The 23,655-nt window shown below is 45.7% G+C and overlaps 1 protein-coding gene across 6 annotated transcripts in view; it reads right to left on the bottom strand.

Moving 5' to 3' along the window:
• The window catches only part of trrap (transformation/transcription domain-associated protein), an 82,493-nt gene extending 59,763 nt beyond the window's left edge, over nucleotides 1-22,730 (bottom strand). For 4 of the 6 annotated variants that reach the window (XM_055890241.1, XM_055890246.1, XM_055890245.1 and 1 more), the window contains exons 1-30: nucleotides 22,690-22,730; nucleotides 21,548-21,728; nucleotides 21,076-21,125; nucleotides 20,825-20,935; nucleotides 20,607-20,711; nucleotides 19,600-19,683; nucleotides 19,253-19,309; nucleotides 18,986-19,111; nucleotides 18,547-18,713; nucleotides 18,262-18,358; nucleotides 17,965-18,103; nucleotides 17,789-17,867; nucleotides 17,134-17,368; nucleotides 16,593-16,941; nucleotides 16,317-16,414; nucleotides 14,178-14,372; nucleotides 13,738-13,929; nucleotides 13,372-13,537; nucleotides 12,911-13,167; nucleotides 12,555-12,755; nucleotides 8,659-8,810; nucleotides 4,424-4,623; nucleotides 3,990-4,207; nucleotides 3,580-3,777; nucleotides 3,173-3,433; nucleotides 2,460-2,621; nucleotides 2,136-2,232; nucleotides 1,778-1,899; nucleotides 780-950; nucleotides 580-648 (exon numbers count right to left, since the gene is read on the bottom strand). In XM_055890241.1, coding sequence (XP_055746216.1) covers nucleotides 580-648; nucleotides 780-950; nucleotides 1,778-1,899; nucleotides 2,136-2,232; nucleotides 2,460-2,621; nucleotides 3,173-3,433; nucleotides 3,580-3,777; nucleotides 3,990-4,207; nucleotides 4,424-4,623; nucleotides 8,659-8,810; nucleotides 12,555-12,755; nucleotides 12,911-13,167; nucleotides 13,372-13,537; nucleotides 13,738-13,929; nucleotides 14,178-14,372; nucleotides 16,317-16,414; nucleotides 16,593-16,941; nucleotides 17,134-17,368; nucleotides 17,789-17,867; nucleotides 17,965-18,103; nucleotides 18,262-18,358; nucleotides 18,547-18,713; nucleotides 18,986-19,111; nucleotides 19,253-19,309; nucleotides 19,600-19,683; nucleotides 20,607-20,711; nucleotides 20,825-20,935; nucleotides 21,076-21,125; nucleotides 21,548-21,647 — 4,458 coding nt within the window. In that variant the 5' untranslated portion in view covers nucleotides 21,648-21,728; nucleotides 22,690-22,730. The remainder of the gene's footprint in view (nucleotides 1-579; nucleotides 649-779; nucleotides 951-1,777; nucleotides 1,900-2,135; nucleotides 2,233-2,459; nucleotides 2,622-3,172; nucleotides 3,434-3,579; nucleotides 3,778-3,989; nucleotides 4,208-4,423; nucleotides 4,624-8,658; nucleotides 8,811-12,554; nucleotides 12,756-12,910; nucleotides 13,168-13,371; nucleotides 13,538-13,737; nucleotides 13,930-14,177; nucleotides 14,373-16,316; nucleotides 16,415-16,592; nucleotides 16,942-17,133; nucleotides 17,369-17,788; nucleotides 17,868-17,964; nucleotides 18,104-18,261; nucleotides 18,359-18,546; nucleotides 18,714-18,985; nucleotides 19,112-19,252; nucleotides 19,310-19,599; nucleotides 19,684-20,606; nucleotides 20,712-20,824; nucleotides 20,936-21,075; nucleotides 21,126-21,547; nucleotides 21,729-22,689) is intronic. The other 2 variants (XM_055890243.1, XM_055890242.1) reach the window with 2 other exon arrangements.
• Nucleotides 22,731-23,655: the final 925 nt, after the last annotated feature.

Here is a 23,655-nt window from a genome sequence, read left to right as displayed (position 1 = left end):
TGAGAAATCTCAAACATTTTCATACTGAACAGGGGGGAAAAAAACAGGACAATTGGTTAAACAAACTGGTCTAGTTGTGCTTCCTTCCTTATCCCTCCATCCACTCTCTACCCCTCACTCTCCTCATCCCTCTTTCCCCTCCCTGCCCCCCTCATCCCCTCTCTCCCTGTGCGGTTGACCTGGTGGTCCCTGCCTCATTGTCAGTGGCAGCCCTCAAAGAGAAGAGTAGTGGCAGGCGAACAGAGGGCCAATTTACATCTCATTACCACTACGTTTGAGGAGCGCAGAGAGAGGAAGAGAAAAGAAAAGCAGGAAATAATGGATGCTATTTCTGCGAAGGCTGACGGTGGACGGTGCATCTCTCCCCCCTGCAACACCTCTTCTTCCCCTTTACAAGGTTATCTGTCAGAGATAACGAGTGGAGAGACGGTGGCTGGGCTGCTGGCTCTGCGCTCTGGCTGGCGCCTAATTAATCATTGATTGTAATATGGCCACTCACTTCTCATCTGGAGCAGGCCTCACTGAGGAGCTGTCAGGGTGCGTGTGTGTAAAGTCATCTTCCTATGTGTTCATACTCACACTGCCATCGCTGCGCTGGCCTCCCTTGTGAGTTATCACTACCACCTCCATCCACTTCCTAAGGTGTTGCTGAGAGTGAGAGAGAGATGAATCAGATATTTAATAATTCATTTATTAAAATGGATGACTACCTACATGATGCGTTAATAGCGACTTAATAAATCATGTTTAGCCCAAACTCAGCAGCCTTCCTTCTTTACCATCATCTGGTCACAGAACTTGTCGTTGAAGGAGTTGGGGAAGAGGCGTGTGACCGAGGTGAGGCGGTTGACCACGTTGAGGGTCAGACTGCGGTAGTCCCCCAGCATCATCAACAGAGGGCGCATGTGGGTGTGGATCTGGTCTACCTCGATGGTGGCCCCTTCCAGGAACTGGGAGACAGAACAAAGAGAAAAAAAAAAAAACATTCCTTTAAGCATAATCATTTTTCAATTCAGGTCATTCTCAGCATGAATCATGGCTTTTTCTCAACTTTATTTCTGTCTCTCAACCCAAGAGCCCAGTAAAACAGCTCTGGATGATCCAGTGCCTGAGAGAAAGGCCGCAACAATAAGGCCAGGGCCAGTCACACACACAGGGATGATGTATGGCAGCCACATTAATTCTCCCCTCTTTGCTCAGAACAAACACTCCATCCTGTATCGACCGCTCCCTGGCAACGCTCATTAGTGTTAGGCCAGGGAAGACAGCGTGAGAGGAGGCGAGAATGAGAGGAGAGAATGGAGGGAGAAATGATTGTTGGATGGAGGGAGAGATGAAGGTGTTGATAGGTAGATTGAGGGAGGAAGACTGGAGGTCAGTGTTGCATTGAGGAAGAGGCACATGTAGAAGACATTCATCAATGATTTTGTGATGGAGGGAGAAAAAGGTGTGCAATAAGGCGATCAAGGAAGAGAAATAAGAAAGGGATGAATGAGGTGATGAGGATAAAAGAAGGGAGAGGGAAGGGAGGAACCCAATAAGTTGCACAACTGAATGCCTTCAACCAAAATATGTCCTCCGTATTTAACCCAAACCCTCTGAATCAGAGAGGTGCGTGGGGCTGCCTTAAAATCCACATCGTCAGCCCAGGAGTAGTTGTTGGGGCTGACTGCCTTGCTCAAGGGCAGAACAGCAGATTTTTACACCTTGCCGGCTCAGGGAATTGAACTAACGCTCTTAACGGCTAGGCTACCTGGGAGGTGTGTAATATACTAACCTTCCTCATACAGGCCTCTCCTGCCTCCTGCAGCTCAGAGTTGGTAGAGTTGAGGGCTTTGAAAAGGGCAGCAATGATCTTCTCTCTGGACTGAGGCAGGTAGTTACAAGCTGCCAGGGCATCTATGCAGACAGAGAACTGTCAATTTACTGCTTTATATAAGACAACATGCTGGATTAACACATTTGTTTTGAGATGCTGTAGAATAGTAGATGACGAACAAAGCAGAATAAGAAAGAATGTTGTTCCCATTTTGTCAAGTTGATTGTGATATACGTGTTTGTTCTACATGTTGAATGGCTGAATTATTTGGAGTCCTTCAGTGTAGTAAGTACTCCGACTCCTGTCATGTACTCACTAAGGGCAGCGATGCGCAGGGGAACCAGAGAGGGGAGGCTCTTATAGCAGGGCAGTTTCATCAGAGCAGCGTCCTCAGCCTCACACAGATTCAACAGCTGGAGAAAGAGCAAGAAATGGAATCAATACGGATCAATAGGGGATGGAAATACAGAGTCAACTCAATACATTGTTAACTCAATAGGGCAAATTGTTTTCAACAGTTTGTGATAATTATTGGCTAGACCACTTTTAAGGTATGAAAACAAAACCTATGATAAACGTTTGACTTTGTGATAAACTATTCCTTTCAGTCCGTTGCCATGGCTATGCCATGACCTCTCACCTCTGTGTAGAAGACCTTGTGCTCCATGACGTTGAGGTCCATGGTGAAGAGGCGTGGCTGCAGGGTGGTGCAGAAGGTATTGCCCTCCATCAGGCCGATCTGGGCGTTGGCCGGCTGGTGGCGCAGCAGGTGTTTCTTAGGGGGGATCATGTCCTGTAGCACCTGTGGGTGGGAGGGGTTATAAAAGGTTATAAATCAACAGGTGCTTCTTGGGGGGGGGGGGGGGGGTCACATTCTGTAACACCTGGGGTTACACACAAGGTTAGTTTGTGTAGTGCACTTGAAATGGCATCCGTGACTCCATTCTTGTTAACCAGTTGGTAATGATCACCAAGACCTTCGTCCCAATATCTGTAGCATGCGTAGAGCAAGGACCATATCTACCACTGCCTAACAGTCACCACTTTATGAGCTACGAAAAATTCTGTTTGCCCATTCAATTTCTATGATGGTGAATGCATACATACACACGATAACATACGCACATGTGCACATGGATTTTGTGTTGTAGATATTTGGTAGTAGAGTAGGAGGAGTAGGAGCCTGATGACACACAGTGCATGGTGAATTCTGTAATGAAAGTATTGTAATGTTTTAAAAATTGTATAACTGCCTTAATTCTGCCGGGCCAGGAAGAGTAGGCAGCAGCTAATGGGGATCCATGATAAATACAAAATGTGCCACAAAACTCTGGTACGGCATCTTAGACCCACCTCTTTGTGTGGCTCCATGATGATGGTGACACTCTTCCCGGTGACCTGAGCTAGCACCTGCAGGGAGTGCATGGCCTGCTTCCTGACCGTGGAGTTGGGGGAGGTGACCTCTCTCACCAGGTCATGGGTGACCATGTGGAATGACTTGTCCTGAGCAGCCAGCAGCTCCTCAGTCTTCTCCTCATCCTTCAGAGGGGTGGCACAACGGACCAGGAGCTGCTCCAGAGTGGTCTTCGCCATGGCTACTGCACCATTAGACACCTGGAGGTCAAACTTTATATATTTAATTATTGTTTTTACCCTCCCCGTAAACACATTTTTCTTTGATTTGATTGTTTTAACCCTGTGTGTCAACACAAATCAGACAACTAGTGTCTGCAACAGTTGGTTAACTCAGGTAACTGTACCTCTCCAGTGAGATCCATCATGACAAAGAGCAGAGCCTTGAGGAAGGTGAGTTGGTTCTGCAAGACCCAGATGAGAGGTAGTCTCTCCATCAGGAACTTAATGGACACAACCCCGCCCAGCTTGGCGTACCAGGCCTGCTCATAGCAGCATGCACACAGACGCTCCACGATGTATGAGAACAGAGGCAGCTGGCACGCCTGGGGACGGAGACGAGAAGGGAGACGAGGGGGAATAGAAAGATTAGCAGAATTAACTCATAGCAAGTACTTATTCACAGACAAAATTGAAAACACTTACAGTAATCAAGACTTCACATCCTACTTAAAACATATACATTTTTAGAAATCACCACCAACACGCATTAAAGTGATGCAATCCCACTTGTAAACCCCCAAGCCCCCTTTCTCACCCTCTCCTTGGACCCCAGGATGATGGAGGCTACATCGAAGATAACAGCCAGAGCCACCTCTCCTATTTTACACAGCTCCTTTTCCTCGTAGGCCATGCAGATGGCGATGGCGTCGATCAGAACCAGCGGATCCATGCCCTTAGAACCGTTCTCCTCACTGTGGAACATAGCTGTGTTGGGCTGGCTGCCCAACTGGTAGCACTGCAGCAAGAACGGACCTGTGGGTGGGGGAGACCAACACAACAACCATGAGGAGCATAGAAAAGGAGGAGAAAAGAGTGAGAGAATGAGATACTGAAGGACAGAGACAAAGAGCTGGAGAGCTTCCAGCCAAATGAGAGAAAAGAAGAGAAGGGTGGAGAGATGATCATGTCCAAAATGTGAGTGGGACAAAAACACAGGGAGAGAGCAGAGAGAAAGATTCATTCTCTCACCACACTGCTGAGCGACAGCCACCATGGTGTAGTGTCTGATGAGGCTGGCCACAAAGGGCAGAGCGCTGGGGCGGAGGTCCTTAATGACAGCAGACATGAATGCACCGGTCAGTGCCTGTTCAAAAGTCCTGCGGGCTGGTGTGTCCTGGGCCTTGTAGCGGTGGGAGATGATCACACTAGGGATCCACTTCTCTGTGAAACTGGACACACCGCAAAACACACTAAATGAACATGCCGCCATAGGACATTCAATAGACAAAAGCAAATGACAAAACACTCCCATTAACATTTTCCTCAGTGTTTCACCTAGGATTATTTTCAGGAGGGGAGAGTTAGTGGCGGCCAAGATTTAGCAACGACTGTGCGCAGCTGCTGAATGCATATACGGGAAACACTGGATCATATGACATTAAAACTGTAATGCATCATTTACAGGGCCAGTCACATCATGTTTTTATCCTGCAGTAAATGTCTCTGGGTAAATCATCTGTTGTCACTGCCAGTGCCTAATAACCCTGAGGACCGACAGACAGAGACACTCTTTGTGCCTGAACTAGTTGGTATCTGCCTCCCTGTCTCCCCCGACTCTCTCACAAGACTGTGTTGTTATTTAGCCCTGCTGAAGGGGACAGCTTGGTGTGTGTTATTATTTAGCCCTGCTGAAGGGGACAGCTTGGTGTGTGTTATTATATAGCCCTGCTGAAGGGGACAGCTTGGTGTGTGTTATTATATAGCCCTGCTGAAGGGGACAGCTTGGTGTGTGTTATTATATAGCCCTGCTGAAGGGGACAGCTTGGTGTGTGTTGTTATATAGCCCTGCTGAAGGGGACAGCTTGGTGTGTGTTGTTATATAGCCCTGCTGAAGGGGACAGCTTGGTGTGTGTTGTTATTTAGCCCTGCTGAAGGGGACAGCTTGGTGTGTGTTGTTATTTAGCCCTGCTGAAGGGGACAGCTTGGTGTGTGTTGTTATTTAGCCCTGCTGAAGGGGACAGCTTGGTGTGTGTTATTATATAGCCCTGCTGAAGGGGACAGCTTGGTGTGTGTTATTATATAGCCCTGCTGAAGGGGACAGCTTGGTGTGTGTTGTTATATAGCCCTGCTGAAGGGGACAGCTTGATGTGTTGTTATTTAGCCCTGCTGAAGGGGACAGCTTGGTGTGTGTTATTATATAGCCCTGCTGAAGGGGACAGCTTGGTGTGTTATTTAGCCCTGCTGAAGGAGACAGCTTGGTGTGTTATTTAGCCCTGCTGAAGGAGACAGCTTGGTGTGTGTTGTTATATAGCCCTGCTGAAGGGGACAGCTTGGTGTGTGTTATTTAGCCCTGCTGAAGGGGACAGCTTGGTGTGTGTTATTTAGCCCTGCTGAAGGAGACAGCTTGGTGTGTGTTATATATCCCTGCTGAAGGGGACAGCTTGGTGTGTTATTTAGCCCTGCTGAAGGAGACAGCTTGGTGTGTGTTGTTATATAGCCCTGCTGAAGGGGACAGCTTGGTGTGTTATTTAGCCCTGCTGAAGGGGACAGCTTGGTGTGTGTTATTATATAGCCCTGCTGAAGGGGACAGCTTGGTGTGTGTTATTATATAGCCCTGCTGAAGGGGACAGCTTGGTGTGTGTTGTTATATAGCCCTGCTGAAGGGGACAGCTTGGTGTGTGTTGTTATATAGCCCTGCTGAAGGGGACAGCTTGGTGTGTGTTGTTATTTAGCCCTGCTGAAGGGGACAGCTTGGTGTGTGTTGTTATTTAGCCCTGCTGAAGGGGACAGCTTGGTGTGTGTTGTTATTTAGCCCTGCTGAAGGGGACAGCTTGGTGTGTGTTATTATATAGCCCTGCTGAAGGGGACAGCTTGGTGTGTGTTATTATATAGCCCTGCTGAAGGGGACAGCTTGGTGTGTGTTGTTATATAGCCCTGCTGAAGGGGACAGCTTGATGTGTTGTTATTTAGCCCTGCTGAAGGGGACAGCTTGGTGTGTGTTATTATATAGCCCTGCTGAAGGGGACAGCTTGGTGTGTTATTTAGCCCTGCTGAAGGAGACAGCTTGGTGTGTTATTTAGCCCTGCTGAAGGAGACAGCTTGGTGTGTGTTGTTATATAGCCCTGCTGAAGGGGACAGCTTGGTGTGTGTTATTTAGCCCTGCTGAAGGGGACAGCTTGGTGTGTGTTATTTAGCCCTGCTGAAGGAGACAGCTTGGTGTGTGTTATATATCCCTGCTGAAGGGGACAGCTTGGTGTGTTATTTAGCCCTGCTGAAGGAGACAGCTTGGTGTGTGTTGTTATATAGCCCTGCTGAAGGGGACAGCTTGGTGTGTTATTTAGCCCTGCTGAAGGAGACAGCTTGGTGTGTGTTGTTATATAGCCCTGCTGAAGGGGACAGCTTGGTGTGTTATTTAGCCCTGCTGAAGGAGACAGCTTGGTGTGTGTTGTTATATAGCCCTGCTGAAGGAGACAGCTTAATGTGTGTTATATATCCCTGCTGAAGGAGACAGCTTGGTGTGTGTTATATATCCCTGCTGAAGGAGACAGCTTGGTGTGTGTTATATATCCCTGCTGAAGGGGACAGCTTGGTGTGTGTTATTTAGCCCTGCTGACGGGGACAGCTTGGTGTGTGTTATTTAGCCCTGCTGACGGGGACAGCTTGGTGTGTGTTGTTATTTAGCCCTGCTGAAGGGGACAGCTTGGTGTGTGTTGTTATTTAGCCCTGCTGAAGGGGACAGCTTGGTGTGTGTTGTTATTTAGCCCTGCTGAAGGGGACAGCTTGGTGTGTGTTATTTAGCCCTGCTGAAGGGGACAGCTTGGTGTGTGTTATTTAGCCCTGCTGAAGGGGACAGCTTGGTGTGTGTTATTTAGCCCTGCTGAAGGGGACAGCTTGGTGTGTGTTATTTAGCCCTGCTGAAGGGGACAGCTTGGTGTGTGTTATTTAGCCCTGCTGAAGGGGACAGCTTGGTGTGTGTTATTTAGCCCTGCTGACGGGGACAGCTTGGTGTGTGTTATTTAGCCCTGCTGAAGGGGACAGCTTGGTGTGTGTTATATAGCCCTGCTGAAGGGGACAGCTTGGTGTGTGTTATTTAGCCCTGCTGAAGGGGACAGCTTGGTGTGTGTTATTTAGCCCTGCTGAAGGGGACAGCTTGGTGTGTGTTATTTAGCCCTGCTGAAGGGGACAGCTTGGTGTGTGTTATTTAGCCCTGCTGAAGGGGACAGCTTGGTGTGTGTTATTTAGCCCTGCTGAAGGGGACAGCTTGGTGTGTGTTATTTAGCCCTGCTGAAGGGGACAGCTTGGTGTGTGTTATTTAGCCCTGCTGAAGGGGAGAGCTTGGTGTGTGTTATTTAGCCCTGCTGAAGGGGACAGCTTGGTGTGTGTTATTTAGCCCTGCTGAAGGGGACAGCTTGGTGTGTGTTATTTAGCCCTGCTGAAGGGGACAGCTTGGTGTGTGTTATTTAGCCCTGCTGAAGGGGACAGCTTGGTGTGTGTTATTTAGCCCTGCTGAAGGGGACAGCTTGGTGTGTGTTATTTAGCCCTGCTGAAGGGGACAGCTTGGTGTGTGTTATTTAGCCCTGCTGACGGGGACGGGTTGGTTTGATTGAGAGGCTGTTTTCTCCATGCTTGAGCTTATGTTTTATAATGCCAGATGCCATGGCTACCCCTGATGGATTGCTCCATTTCATTATCACCATTTAAAATACTTTTGCTTTAGGAGAGGGAGAGGGGAGAAGAGGGAGTGATTTAGGGGGGGGGGGGGGGGGGGGGGGGGGCAGTTAAGACTGCCAGATCAATTTCTGTTCATTTACAGCCCCTGCCACTCTGATGGAGCTCCATTCTCACTTCTTGGCATTTGGTGATATTAAAGAAAAGCTGATGCTGTACACTGAAAGGCCCTTTTCACGGTGACCAACCGGTAAGACAGAGAGAGAACAGAAGTCATGAATCAAAACATCTGACAGAGGTGGGGGGGACAGGGTGGAGCAGGCAGGAGTGTAAACAGAGAGGGGAAAGTCAATTAGCCCCTGGTGAGGATCAATGATAGTAATGAGACCCACTCTCCCCTCTGTCTCTCTCTGCCGAAGCATCTATCAGTAATCAGCAGCTGTAACACTTCAGACAGAGCTGATGAAGCAGCTTAACACGTGATGGAAGATATGAGAGAGGGGCAAAGTGGAATGGAGGGATATATGGAGATTAATTAGGGCAGAGGGAGAAAGACCTCAAGTCATATGGGGTTATGGGTGTGTGTGTAGTCTTACTTGGGGTGAGCCAGTAGCTGGTACAGGGCGTGTTTGTTGTCGTCCAGGCTTGTCATGGCAACCAGGAAACACTTGATGACCTCCCAGGCCTGCCGTCTGTAGTACGGCTCCGTGTTGGCACTCTTCAGACAATCCAGAGCCGTCTCTATAGCCTGCAGGGGAAACACACACAGAGAGAGGGTTACCTTCCAACATCCATACAGACAAGGCTTCAAAATAAGATCCTACAGTAAACCATTTAATTGACCATGGTGGATTCATTATAAGATGAAAGAGCTGGTTTTTGTCAACTTACAAAGGACACTTGACACGCAGTAAAAGCAAATGTAAATGTTCAACACTAGTGTTGAGTGAATAGTGCTTTTTGAAGTCGGTTCGGTTTGATTATTTTTTAAATAATCACGGTTTGATTTTGATTGTTGTTTTTTACATGAAATGCAATGTGTGAGTTGAATGCTGTAACAGAATCAAACAATGAATAAAAGCCTCATGATGGTAGTGACTGTCCATTACAGCTTATCACGTATTAACCATCATTTATTCACATTACTTAGGGCCTACTTTACACAACTGAAATATTTGATTATATTAATTGGTTTTATATGATATTATTTCATTCCAAGTCATCATCTTATCTCTATAGAGCTGCTGCCTACTTTCTGACAAAATCACTATTTTAGTAGTTCTTCAAAGTAAACAATGCATACTTTTATGACTGCCGAATACCAACTATCAATCACTTAGATCATGTATTTTCAGGTAGAGATAACTCAAAACAACAGCTTTCTATCCCCATCGATCACACATTCTTCTGTCTCTTCTCTCAGGGTCTGCCTGACACTACTATAACAGGCGTTAAAGAAACACACAGACCGGCACGCAATGGATTATGGTCATTGTAGTTTCAGGTTCTCTGAGCGAAACTATGTAGCATTTCGTCCTGTTGGAAACTACAGCTCCCTAGTACAGATTTCCCGCTATAGAAACTACGCAATGTGCGCATTGAGCTTACAGAAAAACCAATGGAAATGGAATTCAAATAATTGAACTGATGTTCATCAATTAGTTGTTTAAAAACAGAAATTTAACTAACATTTCGGTTATTCACTCAGCACTTCTCAAAACAACCCTTTGAACCAAGTTAACAAATGTAATATAATCAATTGATAGTTAAAATAATCTGTGTAGAACTATAAATACCCCAGGGCTCAAGACTAACATTTCCCCATGATTTGGTTCCCCCCCCCCCACACAAAAATTGAAATCTGCATCACACAAAAGAATACATTCAAGTCATCATCTTGTGAAAGTGATCAAGTAATTCCCAATGCCTTATTAAGAAGGCTAATCGACTACTGAGATTGTATACAATAAATAAGGTGTTACATCTAACATGTCAAAGCAGGAATGAATGATTCTAAACCTAATGCGGTGAATGTTTTTGGTATATCCAGAGATAGGTTTTGTTATATTTTACTGTCAAAATAGGGCTCCAGAATATTCAGATTTTTTTTGGCCTTAATCTTTATGTTCACTAACAGTATTAAATACTGTATAGGCCTAATTCAATGTGCTAATTCACCACCTGAGGAAGTGTAAACTCAAAACACGTGATCTAGATGGCCAACTCTAAATATAACACCTTCTTCTAGTAGGCACAATAACAGCACACGCAATGTCCTAAAAAGAAACTTTGCAATGGCCAATACGCAATTCCCCATGCACTCCACATTTCAAAGCCATATCAGATATCATGGTCGTAAAACAGGGTGCTTTGAGCCAAGATTATAGTAAACTAAAAAAATAAGAACAAGAACACTTGAGTAAATGGAAATAAAATGAACAAACCCATTTGAAAACATAAAACCTATAATCTTTGGCTCTAACTAACTAAAATAAAAACCAAACATGAATTATGTTCAGTTGTAGTGTTGATGTTTTCAAGCGTCTGAATCTGGCGGGTCAAATTGAGATTACCTTTAAAATGATTAAGTCAAATTCACGAGCAGCAACGCATATATTGGGAGTGTTTAAAAATGGTAAGACTAAAGTAACCGACTGTAGACAAAAGTCAGGGAGCGAAGTCGGGTGAGGTGCATCTGTGACAGCCAAAAGTCGGACACTAATCTGGTTTTCCAACAGCAAGGCTCAGATCAACATGGCAGTGTTGCCATTATGAAGAACCTTTTATAAACAATGTCAAAAATAAAATAAAAACATGTGTTCCCATATCACACACTCAAACCATAATATTATGTGTTTACATTGTACAATCAATTAGTGAGAGACAGCCTTAAATATATTTATTTGAATACATCCATTGTACACATAAATTAGTCACATCTGGGAAAAAAATAGAATTTTATCTAACCCTAACTCGCACAGACAAGTAACAGTGTCACAAAATGCGACAAAATGGTTGCAGACTGGAGCCCTGTACCCTGTGTAGAATAACAACCCTGCTGCACTCAGACGGTGTGTTTAACTCATGCCTGAGATCGGCGCTATGCGTAACCTGTCATGGAGAAAGAAACTCTACACATGGTGCCGGGCCCGAGCCCAGCAGAAGCCATTTCAACTGCCAGATTATGATCTGACAAACCAATGCGGGCCGGACACTTAGAGGGAGAAAATGAACTAATTAACGCCACTCAGAGAGAGGAGCGAGGGAGAAAGAACAAGCGAGAGGGATGGTCTGTCTGGTGGAAGAGGAAGGAGAAGAGGAGGAGAGTGCATAATTGAATTCTACTGGCTTAGCCCTGTCAGCACATTAGGGCTACACTGCTACTGGCTGACATGCACTCATCCCATCTCAACAAAGTACATAGATATAAAGACAAAGACATTAGAAAGTGTTTTGAATAAAGAGAGACTCAGACGCTTTAAATAGACAGAGTCTCACTTCAAAATGAGGAGGCAGGGGAGAGAGGTGGCCGGCGGAGATAAAGAGGATGAGGGAAAGTGGAAGAAGAGAGAGCAGGAAAAGAAGGGGGCAGAGGGAGAAAATGAGTGAGAATGGAGGTCAATAGCAATGGTGTCTTTTTGTAGGCACTAACTCCGCCACGGCTCTTTGGTCAAAGCCTATATGGAAATTAAGTTTTTTCTTTTTTGGGGGGGGGATAAACGCCAAAAATAAGGTCTGTGGTAAACCTCACCTCACACCTTATTTTCGGCATTTATCCAAAAAAAATCATTTTCCCCATAGAGATGGCAGAACGAACCAGAGATAACTAGGAAAAAACACCGTCCTTACCATCCAAATAAATTTCAGGATAAGACACATGATGTAAATACCATTAAGCTACGTAATTCTAGAGAGAGAAAGGGGACTGTGGCATCCATCTTTGGAGCGTCAACTCAATTACAAAAATGACAGTGCGCATGTGTGTTTCACTATTAGCAGACAGAGATAGAGTCATTAGAAAGCAAATAATGCGTATTCATCCAGGGTTCTGTAGATTGATTATTCATGCCTGGAGCAGAGATGAGGAGCCCATAAGGACGCATGATGTCTTTAATTACATGGGGAAGACAGTCTTCTCTCACAGAGAGAAGCTCAACTCTGACAGGGATTCATTAACCCTCAGAGGAACGATCACCCTTATTCTCGCTACTTCCACTGTTCTCTAACTACTTTCTCTTCTTTGTAATCACATTGAAATAGAAGAGGAGAAAGGCGGGGATAAGTGGAATTAACAGAAGGGTTTTGAAGTGGTCTCTTGCCTAGATTTTAAAAATGTTGCTCACTAGAGTTTTGCTTTGAGAACATACAATACCCTGCTACTGTGACTTACTGCCCAACACAGCACAGTCGAATACCGTAACCACTAGTATAATCCAAAATGGCTACCATACCAAGCCCCATTCACACCCGTAATGCCCTACAAGTCACATACCTTCTCCATGGGCAGTTGTATAGAGGCCTTGCAGTCAGTGAACTCTGCCTTGATGCTGGGTCCCTGAACCTCAGTCACCACGTACTGCAGTCTCTGGGATTCCTTCAGCATCTTCCTGTTGCTGCCGCCAAACTTCCCCAGCACCCGGTACGCCACATGGCTGATGGTCTCAGCTGGGTTACGCAGCGTCCGCCACAACGCCTAGAGGGGGGAAGAGGGGTCAAAGGTTTGGAAGTGAAAGCAGAGACTGGGATGTGTGTATAGATTGAATGTGGGGGGGAAGGGACGTGTGTGGGCACGCTTCTGTTGTGTTTGCTTGCTTGTATTTGTGCCTGCATCCGTGTGTACGTCCTTACCTGCATAAGCTCTGCTCTGACGGGCTGTATATGATCGTAGAGGAAGTCTGGCTGCAGGTTGTCCACACAGAGCTCCAGGGTGCGGAGGCCCTGGCTGACCAGCGTCTGGGAGCCATTCAGAGCAGAGACCAGCGGGTCCATCAGCATGGGCAGGTAGGGCAGCAGGGAGCTCAACCTCACAGGCACCGTCAGACACAGCTCCACAAACAGGTCCTTCATGTGCTGCTTATGGAGACCACTCTGGAGCATGTTGAGGCCTGGTGGAAACAGAGCGAAGGCGAAAGTGAGGAGAGAGGACTGGAGACGTGCTGTAAAGCAAATTCCTGCTTTGCATCCACCATGTTTTTTTTTTACCCATCTATCCTGTGTCTTCAGATCAGTGCATATGAAAAGACATGCTACTAACTTTAAAAGCTACAAAACAATACTGGAATTTATTTTTTGTGTGTGGCGCAAACTACCCTGCAGCAGGTTGGGTAGTAGGGGCAGGAACTCCTGGTAAAGCAGGTCATGGCTGCCTCCACCAATTGAACGGAAGAGAGCCCTGAGAAGCAGGAAGTAGTTGTATGGTTCCTTAGCAGACTGTGCCAGTTCCATGGAGCTGTTCACTATCTTGTGGAGGTGGGGCTGGGGGAAGGAAGAGACATGATTTGTGTTTGACATCGATACAATTTAACCTTCAGACAAGACTAATGTTGTTTCCTCTGCATTTCAATTCACTCAAGATAGTTATCTAAACAACCATTGTCAATTTAGGACATGGCTTCCAAGAGGAAGAGGCATCGAAACTATGCTACACGATTTATGAAAATAAACATCACCCTAACCTTGAGCATCTGCTCGTTCTCAGCAGCGAACAGCGAGACAGATCCGAAGACCAGTTTGAATAGCTTGAGGTAGAGGTTGGACAGCTCTACGTTGGAGCCCATCTCAGGTAGTCTCTCCAGAAGGTACTCCACCAGGATGGTGGCAAACAGGACCGACGTAGACAGGTTAGCAAGGAACGAGTTAGCCACGATCTGGAAAAAGGAGATGGGGAGGGTTTACACATTAGTCCCCAAACAAAACCAATCCTTTAAAAACATACACACATTTCATTGAAAGTTATCTTTAGCCTAGGACTAGACTTAATCTGGGTCCGGGAAACCGGCCCAAAATGTTCCATTAAACCCAGATCTGAAATTGCTCTTAGAGCCCTGAACAAAAGTAGTGCACTACATTGCAAACAAGGTGCCATTTAGGACACAACACCAGAGAGTGTGGTTACCTGCAGGGCGTAGTTCTTGGAGATCCTCTCCACCATGTAGGGGACTGTGGTCTGGAAGATCTCCTTGAAGGTGAGGGGGTTCATCATGGTGAAGACCCCAGCAAAGTGCTCCAGCACCTCCTTCTCCTCCTTCATACGCACCGTCTGACAGTTAGCCACTCTGATGTACGTCTGCTGGTTGTTGGCAATCTGTACCTAGCCAGGAGAGGGGGGTGGGGCGTTGTTATATTACAGTTATTACAGCAACCCTGATCTATCTGTACCCTGTACCTAGCCAGGAGAGGAGGATGGGGCGTTGTTATATTACAGTTATTACAGCAACCCTGATCTATCTGTACCCTGTACCTAGCCAGGAGAGGGGGATAGGGCGCTGTTATATTACAGCAACCCTGATCTATCTGTACCCTGTACCTAGCCAGGAGAGGAGGATGGGGCGTTGTTATATTACAGCAACCCTGATCTATCTGTACCCTGAACCTAGCCAGGAGAGGGGGGTGGGGCGTTGTTATATTAGTTATTACATCAACCCTGATCTATCTGTACCCTGTACCTAGCCAGGAGAGGAGGATGGGGCGTTGTTATATTAGTTATTACATCAACCCTGATCTATCTGTACCCTGTACCTAGCCAGGAGAGGGGGGTGGGGCGTTGTTATATTACAGCAACCCTGATCTATCTGTACCCTGTACCTAGCCAGGAGAGGGGGATGGGGCATTGTTATATTACAGCAACCCTGATCTATCTGTACCCTGTACCTAGCCAGGAGAGGGGGATGGGGCGTTGTTATATTACAGCAACCCTGATCTATCTGTACCCTGAACCTAGCCAGGAGAGGGGGGTGGGGCATTGTTATATTACAGCAACCCTGATCTATCTGTACCCTGTACCTAGCCAGGAGAGGGGGGTGGGACGTTGTTATATTAGTTATTACATCAACCCTGATCTATCTGTACCCTGTACCTAGCCAGGAGAGGGGGGTGGGGCGTTGTTATATTAGTTATTACATCAACCCTGATCTATCTGTACCCTGTACCTAGCCAGGAGAGGGGGGTGGGACGTTGTTATATTACAGTTATTACATCAACCCTGATCTATCTGTACCCTGTACCTAGCCAGGAGAGGGGGGTGGGGCGTTATATTACAGCAACCCCGATCTATCTATACCCTGAACCTAGCCAGGAGAGGGGGTGGGGCGTTGTTATATTACAGCAACCCTGATCTATCTGTACCCTGTACCTAGCCAGGAGAGGGGGGTGGGGCGTTATATTACAGCAACCCCGATCTATCTATACCCTGAACCTAGCCAGGAGAGGGGGTGGGGCGTTGTTATATTACAGCAACCCTGATCTATCTGTACCCTGAACCTAGCCAGGAGAGGGGGGTGGGGCGTTGTTATATTACAGCAACCCTGATCTATCTGTACCCTGTACCTAGCCAGGAGAGGGGGATGGGGCATTGTTATATTACAGCAACCCTGATCTATCTGTACCCTGTACCTAGCCAGGAGAGGGGGGTGGGACGTTGTTATATTACAGCAACCCTGATCTATCTGTACCTAGCCAGGATAGGGGGGTGGGGCGTTGTTATATTACAGTTATTACAGCAACCCTGATCTATCTGTACACTGTACCTAGCCAGGAGAGGGGGATAGGGCGCTGTTATATTACGGCTATTACAGCAATCCTGATGGTGGGGCGCAGTTATATTACGGTTATTACTGCAACCCTGATCAATCTGTACCTAGCCAGGAGAGGGGGAGCTGTTATATTATGGTAACCCTGAGTAATCTGTAGCCGAGGGCGGACGGGGAGCTGATATTCACAAGTAAATACACTGTATGGCTCTTGTTACACCCTGGACTTGATAGTGGTACGACCTGGAGTATCTACATTGTATGGCCCTGGTTACACCATGGGCAATGTACCTAGCCAGGAGGGGGAAGAGAGCTGGTATACACATGTACAGTATATAGTGGTATGACCCAGAGTTTTCTATCTGGTTATATCCTGATCAATCTGTAGCTAGCTAAGAGGGCAGTGGAGCTCTCTTATTCACAGTGTAATGTATACATGTATAATGTATGGCTATATAATTATATCTCCATAAGACAAAGCCCTACTGGTACACTGGCAGTCATACCTGGTAGATGTCTAAGGCCTGCATTGCGTATTTCACCAGCTTGATGTAGATCTGAGTCTCCTTGGGCTGAAGCTGCTTGTTAGGAATGAACTGGGCCTCTGCAACACAGAACACACAATAGGAGTGGTAAGCAATCAGTGATGTTAGTTTATCCTGAGTTATCTCCATGAAATGAGGATGGAAATCAATGGGGGAAAAAGGGTCAATCTTGACATCGTAACTCAAGTGTTCATTTCTCCTCAGTGTAATATAAGGGCCATTTTTCTGGCTCCTCACCTCCAGGAGCCTTGCAGGAAGTGATTCCCCAGGTGATGGTCTTCACCCCACAGACCAGTGTCTTCACCAGGCTGCGACAGTCCGACACCTGGAATGTCTGCTTGTCCTCCTTCTCTCCCAGCCGGTCGAAGGGGGTGGCGGGGGCGGGAGGGGCGGGGGTGACGGGGTTAGGGGGCGCAAGGGGAGGCAGGGCAGGGAGGACAGGGGTGGCTGGGAGGGCAGGAGTTGTGGGGACACCGGGTAGCGCCCCCTGAGGTTCGACCACACCCATCTCTGACTGGGGCTTGCACTTCTTGAAGATGGTTGCGAGCTGGTAGCGAGCGATGGTGTGGAACTTCAGCACAAACACCTTGAGGAAGAAGGAGATTGAAGATGTATTGAAGTCAATGTCTTGATAATGATAAAAGGAACATAATCTTCTTACATGGGGAACCTAGAGATAGTAGAAAAGGCGCAGAGGTGATTTGTTATTGGGCACAACATTTCCTTATATGCCCCATTCCTTATAATTCAGTCTGTCGTTTCCCATCTCTTTACTTACTTCCAGCATTCTCATCAGTATGTCCCGTCCGTTGCCGTTCTCCTGTTCACTCTTGGAGCGGATGCAGTCGACCAGGTTAAGCAGAAGTTTGCAGGACATGGTCTGGATGCTGCTGGGTAGAGACTCGTCATCTATGTTCTTGGCAAACAGCTGCACGGCCAGAGACAGGTCTGTGAGAGGCAGGTTCTGACGCACGTGGTGCACCAGGTCTGCCAGCGTGCTGTAGGCCAGGGGTCTGGGGGGAGAGGAGTTGCAAAAGTTCACCACAATCAAAACAGAAGGTTACATTTTATGTTACATTGTCTGTAGGGGAGAAAGGGTTAAGAGTCCAATCACCAACTACCATGTAGGCCAGTGGTCTGGAGTGACAGGAGAGAGGGGGAAGGGAGAGGTCAGAAGAGTTCACTATCAAATGGAAAGTTTTTAAAGTTTACGTAACATCTCAGTCATTTAGCAGACACTAAAGGCTCTTATCCAGAGCAACTTATAATCAGTGCATGGAAGGTGCCGGAGCTTTAAAGAGCATTAAAAGACACCTTTTCCCTTTTTTTATACTCCACCAGCCACAGATCTGCCAGGTCTGATAGCTACGGCTTGTTTCACATGGAGACTAATGAAAGATGAAGGCTGGTGTCTGATGAGAGGGTGGCCTTACCTCAGTGTCTCCCGGGCTGTGTAGCCAGACCCGATCAGTATGGACTCATCAAAAAGTTTGTCCATGCAAGGGATGAACTCTGCAACACAGAATGAAAATAAAGTGTCAGAATTAGTCTGAGTGAACGAGTTTGCATTTGTTTGTGCATGCTTGTGTGTGCATGCGTCAATGCGTACGGCTGCGAAGGTCTGTGGTGAGGATGTGTTTGGCAGCGATGAGCAGTTCCTTGCGTAGATGGGCTGTCTCCGAGGGACAGTTGGTCAGCAGCTGCAGCATGCCCTTTACCATCTGCTGGGAGTACTTCCCTACCAGGTCCTGGTCAGAGGGACACACAAACACAATATACACAAACAGAAAGTTCCATGAAAACTGGCATTAAGTACTCTATGTGCCAGGTAAAGACAATACAGAAAAGGAAATGAGAAATTGAACACAGGCACAGGAAGTGAAAAGCTCAACATGGGTATATGTACCTGGTAAATGCGGATGATGTAGGCCAGGAAGGACAGGGTCTTGATCTGAGCAGCGATAAAGTCAGCATACAGCTCCTTGTTATACAGCTTGTGTTGCCTGAAAGTTACATGTTAGGGTTTACAATAACTCCTTACATACAAAGCAAACAATTCCACTGTACCCTTAATAATGATGTATGCTTTAATACCATTTCATGTTCTTGTGGTTGTTTAACAAAAAGAACAATTATGATTGTCTAAAGGACAGAATCAAGACAGACTCAATCGCACACACAGGCTTCTTACCTGGCCTGAGGAGAAACCTGCAGCATGATAGTGTTCATGATGAGGGGGACAAACTCAGACACCACGTTATGGATGTTCAGTTTATACAGCTGGTACATGAGCACCACTATGATAGGCAGCTCAGCCAGCACCTTCAGGGACAGGGACCCCCGTGGGATGATGGTGTGCTGGAGAAACAAATAAACAGGAGAAGACAGTCAGGCAAGGGCAATGCCAGCCTATATTCAGGATCGGTACAACAGTATGGAACATTCAGATAGAAATATACTGTGTAGAACAGACATGATTCAATGATGAATCACATGAGCTCTGTGCCTTACATTTCTACCTGGAAAACAAGCCCTGGTCTGAGATGCTTTGCCAGTGCTTCTACACCACCAAGTGGTAATAAGAGGAGTTACAGACAGTTGATAGAAGTATCCAGGACAGGTCTACTCACTGTGCGTGTTTCACTGTCCTCCCTCTCTGGGGCGGTCTTCACCAACACTGAGGTGATCATGCCCACCATCTCAGGAGAAGGCACAGTGTTCTCAGCTATCACCTGGGGATTCTCAAAGTACCGAGCCTGAGAGAGAGCAGGGACAAGAACAGAGACAGGGAAAAAAGACAAGAGGGAAGGAGAATGCAAAAGTGAGAACATGATTCCTACATCCTCAGGGACCAAACATTTCCCCACTCAATAATCCACCTGCTTTTCTGTTCTTACCACTACTTTAGGCAGCTCCTTATAGATCTGCTTCACAAAATCCAGAAAGTGATGAATCTGAATAAAAGATTACAGCAGAGAGTTAATATCTTGATCAGAGGAGCACAGTTCAGCATCCAGACATGGGCTCCATCACAATTCATCTTTGCTTGATTCCTCACATCTTCTTTCCTCACTTTATTCTCAAAACACATTGGAGAAGAAGGTCTGATCCAATACGGTTAAGGAGGCAAGAAGATGCAAGGAATCATGGAAAGAGGAATTGAGATAGAGTCATGGCAAGACACTGTAGGCAGGTCTTCTGTTCATCAACACAAAGTGAGATTGGAGAATAGAAAGGTTCTCACCTCTTGAGAGATCTGTGGACGGAACTGTTTGTGCAGTTCAATAATGATACGCAGGCATATCAGCACGTTCTCCTCGCTCTCAATCTGAAAGCAAACAACGAGCGATGCAATGCAAAGACAACACTGAGTCAATCAGTTCAGGTTAGGGACAGATAAGTATCTGGACTAAATACACTGAGTGCACAAAACATTAAGAACACCTTCTATGACAGGCTGACCAGGTGAAAGCTATGATCTCTTATTGATATCACTTCCTAAATCCACTTCAGTCAGTGTAGATAAAGGGGAGAGGAAGGTTTAAGAAGGATTTTTAAGCCTTGAGACATGGATTGTGTATGTATGCCATTCAGAGGGTGAATGGCCAAGACAAACGATTTAAGTGACTTTGAACGGGGTATGGTAGTAGGTGCCAGGCGCACTGGTTTGAGTGTGTCTAGAACTGAAACGCTGCTGGGTTTTTCACACGCAACAGTATCCCTTATGTGTCAAGAATGGTCCACCATCCAAAGAACATCCAGGCAACTTGACACAACCGAGGGAAGCACTGGCATCAACATGGGCCAGCATCCCTGTGGAATGCTTTCGACATCTTATAGAGTCCATGCTCTGACGAACTGAAGCGGTTCTGAGGGCAAAAGGGGGTGCAACTCGATATTAGGAAGGTGTTCCTAATGTTTTGTCTACCCAGTACGCGTGTGTGGGGTGGACAAAACCTTTCTGATAGATTTACGAAACTATTGGTTCCTATGGAACATTCCACCACCACACAATTCCCATCTCTCAGCAAACAGGCGCTCTCAGATCTTATCAGTTTTACTTTCAGCGCCCAGAGTGTTTTAAGGTACATTTATCAGACACACTCGCACGCACTCAGTCAGTCAGTCACCATCACAAATACACTGTACCTTACTCTGGACTAAAGCATATCGCTCTCATCACATCGCCTCTGCTGAAAAGACGAGATGCAACATAAATCATATCTGTCATAGACGCGAGTGACAACTTACCTCCAGGAAGCGAAACATGACAGACAGAATGTTCTTGGTGTGAGGTCTCAGGTGTTCATTAGTTGGGATCCGGTGGATGATCTCCAGCACTAGCTTCCTCAGTTGCTGTTTTAAAGTAATACAAGGTGAATCTGATTCTTGTGCATTCAATGCCTTCATGTTTAAATTGCATCAGTCCTTAAGCAAATAAATATTTAAATTATTTAATGTCCTCCTACCTGTGTGGGCTTCTCCTGCAGGAACTGCACCTCCCCGTCCTGGAGGAAGGTAAGGAAGCGAGGGATGATGTGTTCCAGGAAGGTGGAGTACTGTGGTGATGATGTCACATTCTGAAAAAGACATCACCACTAACATAAGACCAGTTTTCATTATGTAGACAAGATAAGTGAACAGTGTTGCGACTTACAGCTGTAGTAGAAACACAGACAATGGGTATACCCATTCTAGTTATCCTATGGTATAAACTTACCTCAAAGTTCTCGCTGACCTCCTGCATCATCTTCAACTTTGTTTCATCAGCTGAGTGTTGGAGGATACAGTAACAACATTAAAACAGTTCATATGACACAATGAGTCATCATATACTTCTCATCTCTTAGCAGACAGGGACACTCAGATCTTATCAGTTTTACTTACAGCGCCCAGATTGTTTTAAGGTACTTTATCAGACACACTCGCACTCACTCAGTCACTCACAAATACACAGTACCTTATTCTGGACTAAAGAATATCGCTCTCATCACATTGCCCCTGCTGTAGAGATTATACCTAAACCTTAGATTACTGAATAACTATGCCCACAACTCACCAATAGCACCTACAGCTACAGTATACATCAAATCACGCAAATAATTTTGTTTCTGAGCACAGGAGAATTCTCAGGCTCGTGCTGACTCTCAGACTATGGCACACTCAACTATCATAGTTTCTCATTCACTTACGGGTGTTGTTGTCCGTGAGAGCTGCCACAAACTGCAGGTACTTCTTCATGAGGGTTGTCTGGTCCACCACCGTTGGGCTGGGGGTCGGCACGAAGGCCATGGTTCCCGCCGGGAGAGACAGGGTTACGATTGTGTAGAGCAGACAAGAGTCTGCACCTATCTCACAGAGAATAAATGTGCGCTGCGTGTGAGAAAATGGAAGAAATCAGTAACAATACGACATTTGATTTGCATGAGTAACTAACATACAAAACAAGTCAAGTGAACGTGTCAACAATTCTCTAACAGGCAAACTCTCTATAGTATGACAGCAAGGAACCGCGCAGTCTTTGTATACGGTACTCATAAAATTACAAATGTATTCTCCGTATGACCATTTCCAGCACTATGGTCAGTGAGCAAATGCGTACGGCTGAATTTAACTGACCGAAATGTATACTATTCAACCACAGGGATCTAGGATTCAACTAGCTAGCATAACATACGGTAACGACCCTTGGTTTATAAGTCGTTACCATACTGGGTCGGCAGGTAGCCTAGTGGTTAGACTAGTTACCGGAAAGTTGCTAGATCGAATCCCCGAGCTGACAAGGTAGAAATCTGCTGTTCTGCCCCTGAACAAGGCAGTTAACCCACTGTTCCTAGGCTGTCATTGTAAATAGGAATTTGTTCTTAACTGACTTACCTAGTTAAATAAGATACTAGCAACGTGCCTCTAGTTCAAGTCAGGCACACAAAGATGACAATCTATAGCATGCAAGTTGTAGAATAAAATAGATAAACAGTAAGATATGGATATTTCGAACACGGACAATCCTCGCATAATTACTGCTATAAACTACACACATTAAATCAAACTTAGAAAGTAACCATATCAGATGCTTTAGTCAAAGACAAACTCTGTGGTTTAGTAACCAGGCTAGCTAACGTTAGCTTGCTTCCCAAAGAGAAAGAAACCACTCGCGCTAACCCCTCACATCCCCGTTTAGCTAGTATGGCGACAAAATAAATATATTTTTTACTTTTTGAGTACGCATTCGCTAGTTAACGACTTCATCATCCCAAAATGAGCATGCAAAGCAAAATATACATTATATTTTAAGGCAAGTAATTGAAAAAGAAAGCATCCCATTTAAACTTACCAACTAGCACAGACAGGAAATAGTACCTCTGTGACTTCCGGTCTCCGAGAGCCAGTCTGATATATGTACACTTTTGCACTTTACTAGGATAATAATTATATTCCCGTATGCAATTCTTTGAAACATATGTTTTATATATGCATAAATAATACCGTAATGTGATATATATTCAGGTTCCTTCAACAATCCCCATCAATATAGTACTTGGCGGAATGATATTCAGGAACGGCTTGATGTTGTAAGACCATCGTTTTCGATGGTCTTTTTCTGCTCTACGGATTGTTACTAGGCAAACAATTATGCGGTAAACTGCGCAACGCATGCAGTGGAGCGCGCCAATGTAGCGTGAAGTTCTGGGGGTCTGTTGCTGGCTGTGTGTTTAGGTTGCATAGAATTATAAAATATAAATATAGACAATGTATGCATGTGTCATATATTTTTTAAGTATGTAGCTATGTCTTTCTTTTTTTAAGCCAGCATTGGCCATTAGCCCCTATAAAGATCAATTTACAAGAAGTCAGTTTGTGATTATAGGCCTACGGTGAATAATGTCCCCTGTAGTAATATATCCAATATAGCAAGCACAGTTCAGTCCTATAGTCCTTGCTTAGATGTTGAAACAAATCCTTTGCCACAAGATGGGAATAGACCATCTGTTTGAGAAAATATTTAGGGCCTACAGTACAGAAATGTGATCCTCTGTAGCTCATTTGGTAGAACATTGCACTTGCAATGCCAGGATAGTGGCATTGCATTGTACCACCGACATGTAAAAATGTATGCACTCATGACTTTGGATAAATTGGTCTGCTAAACAGCATATATTATTGGTATAAATGGAACGGTATACATCAAACGTATGGATACCATGTTTGACTCCATTCCAATATTCCATTCTACCCATTACAATGAGCCCGTCCGCCTATAGCTTCTCCCACCAGCCTCCACTGTTAGAAATGAAATGAT

The sequence above is a fragment of the Salvelinus fontinalis genome, chromosome 30 (assembly GCF_029448725.1).
Source record: "Salvelinus fontinalis isolate EN_2023a chromosome 30, ASM2944872v1, whole genome shotgun sequence".
NCBI lineage: Eukaryota > Metazoa > Chordata > Actinopteri > Salmoniformes > Salmonidae > Salvelinus > Salvelinus fontinalis.
This window is presented reverse-complemented; position numbering and strand designations above follow the sequence as displayed.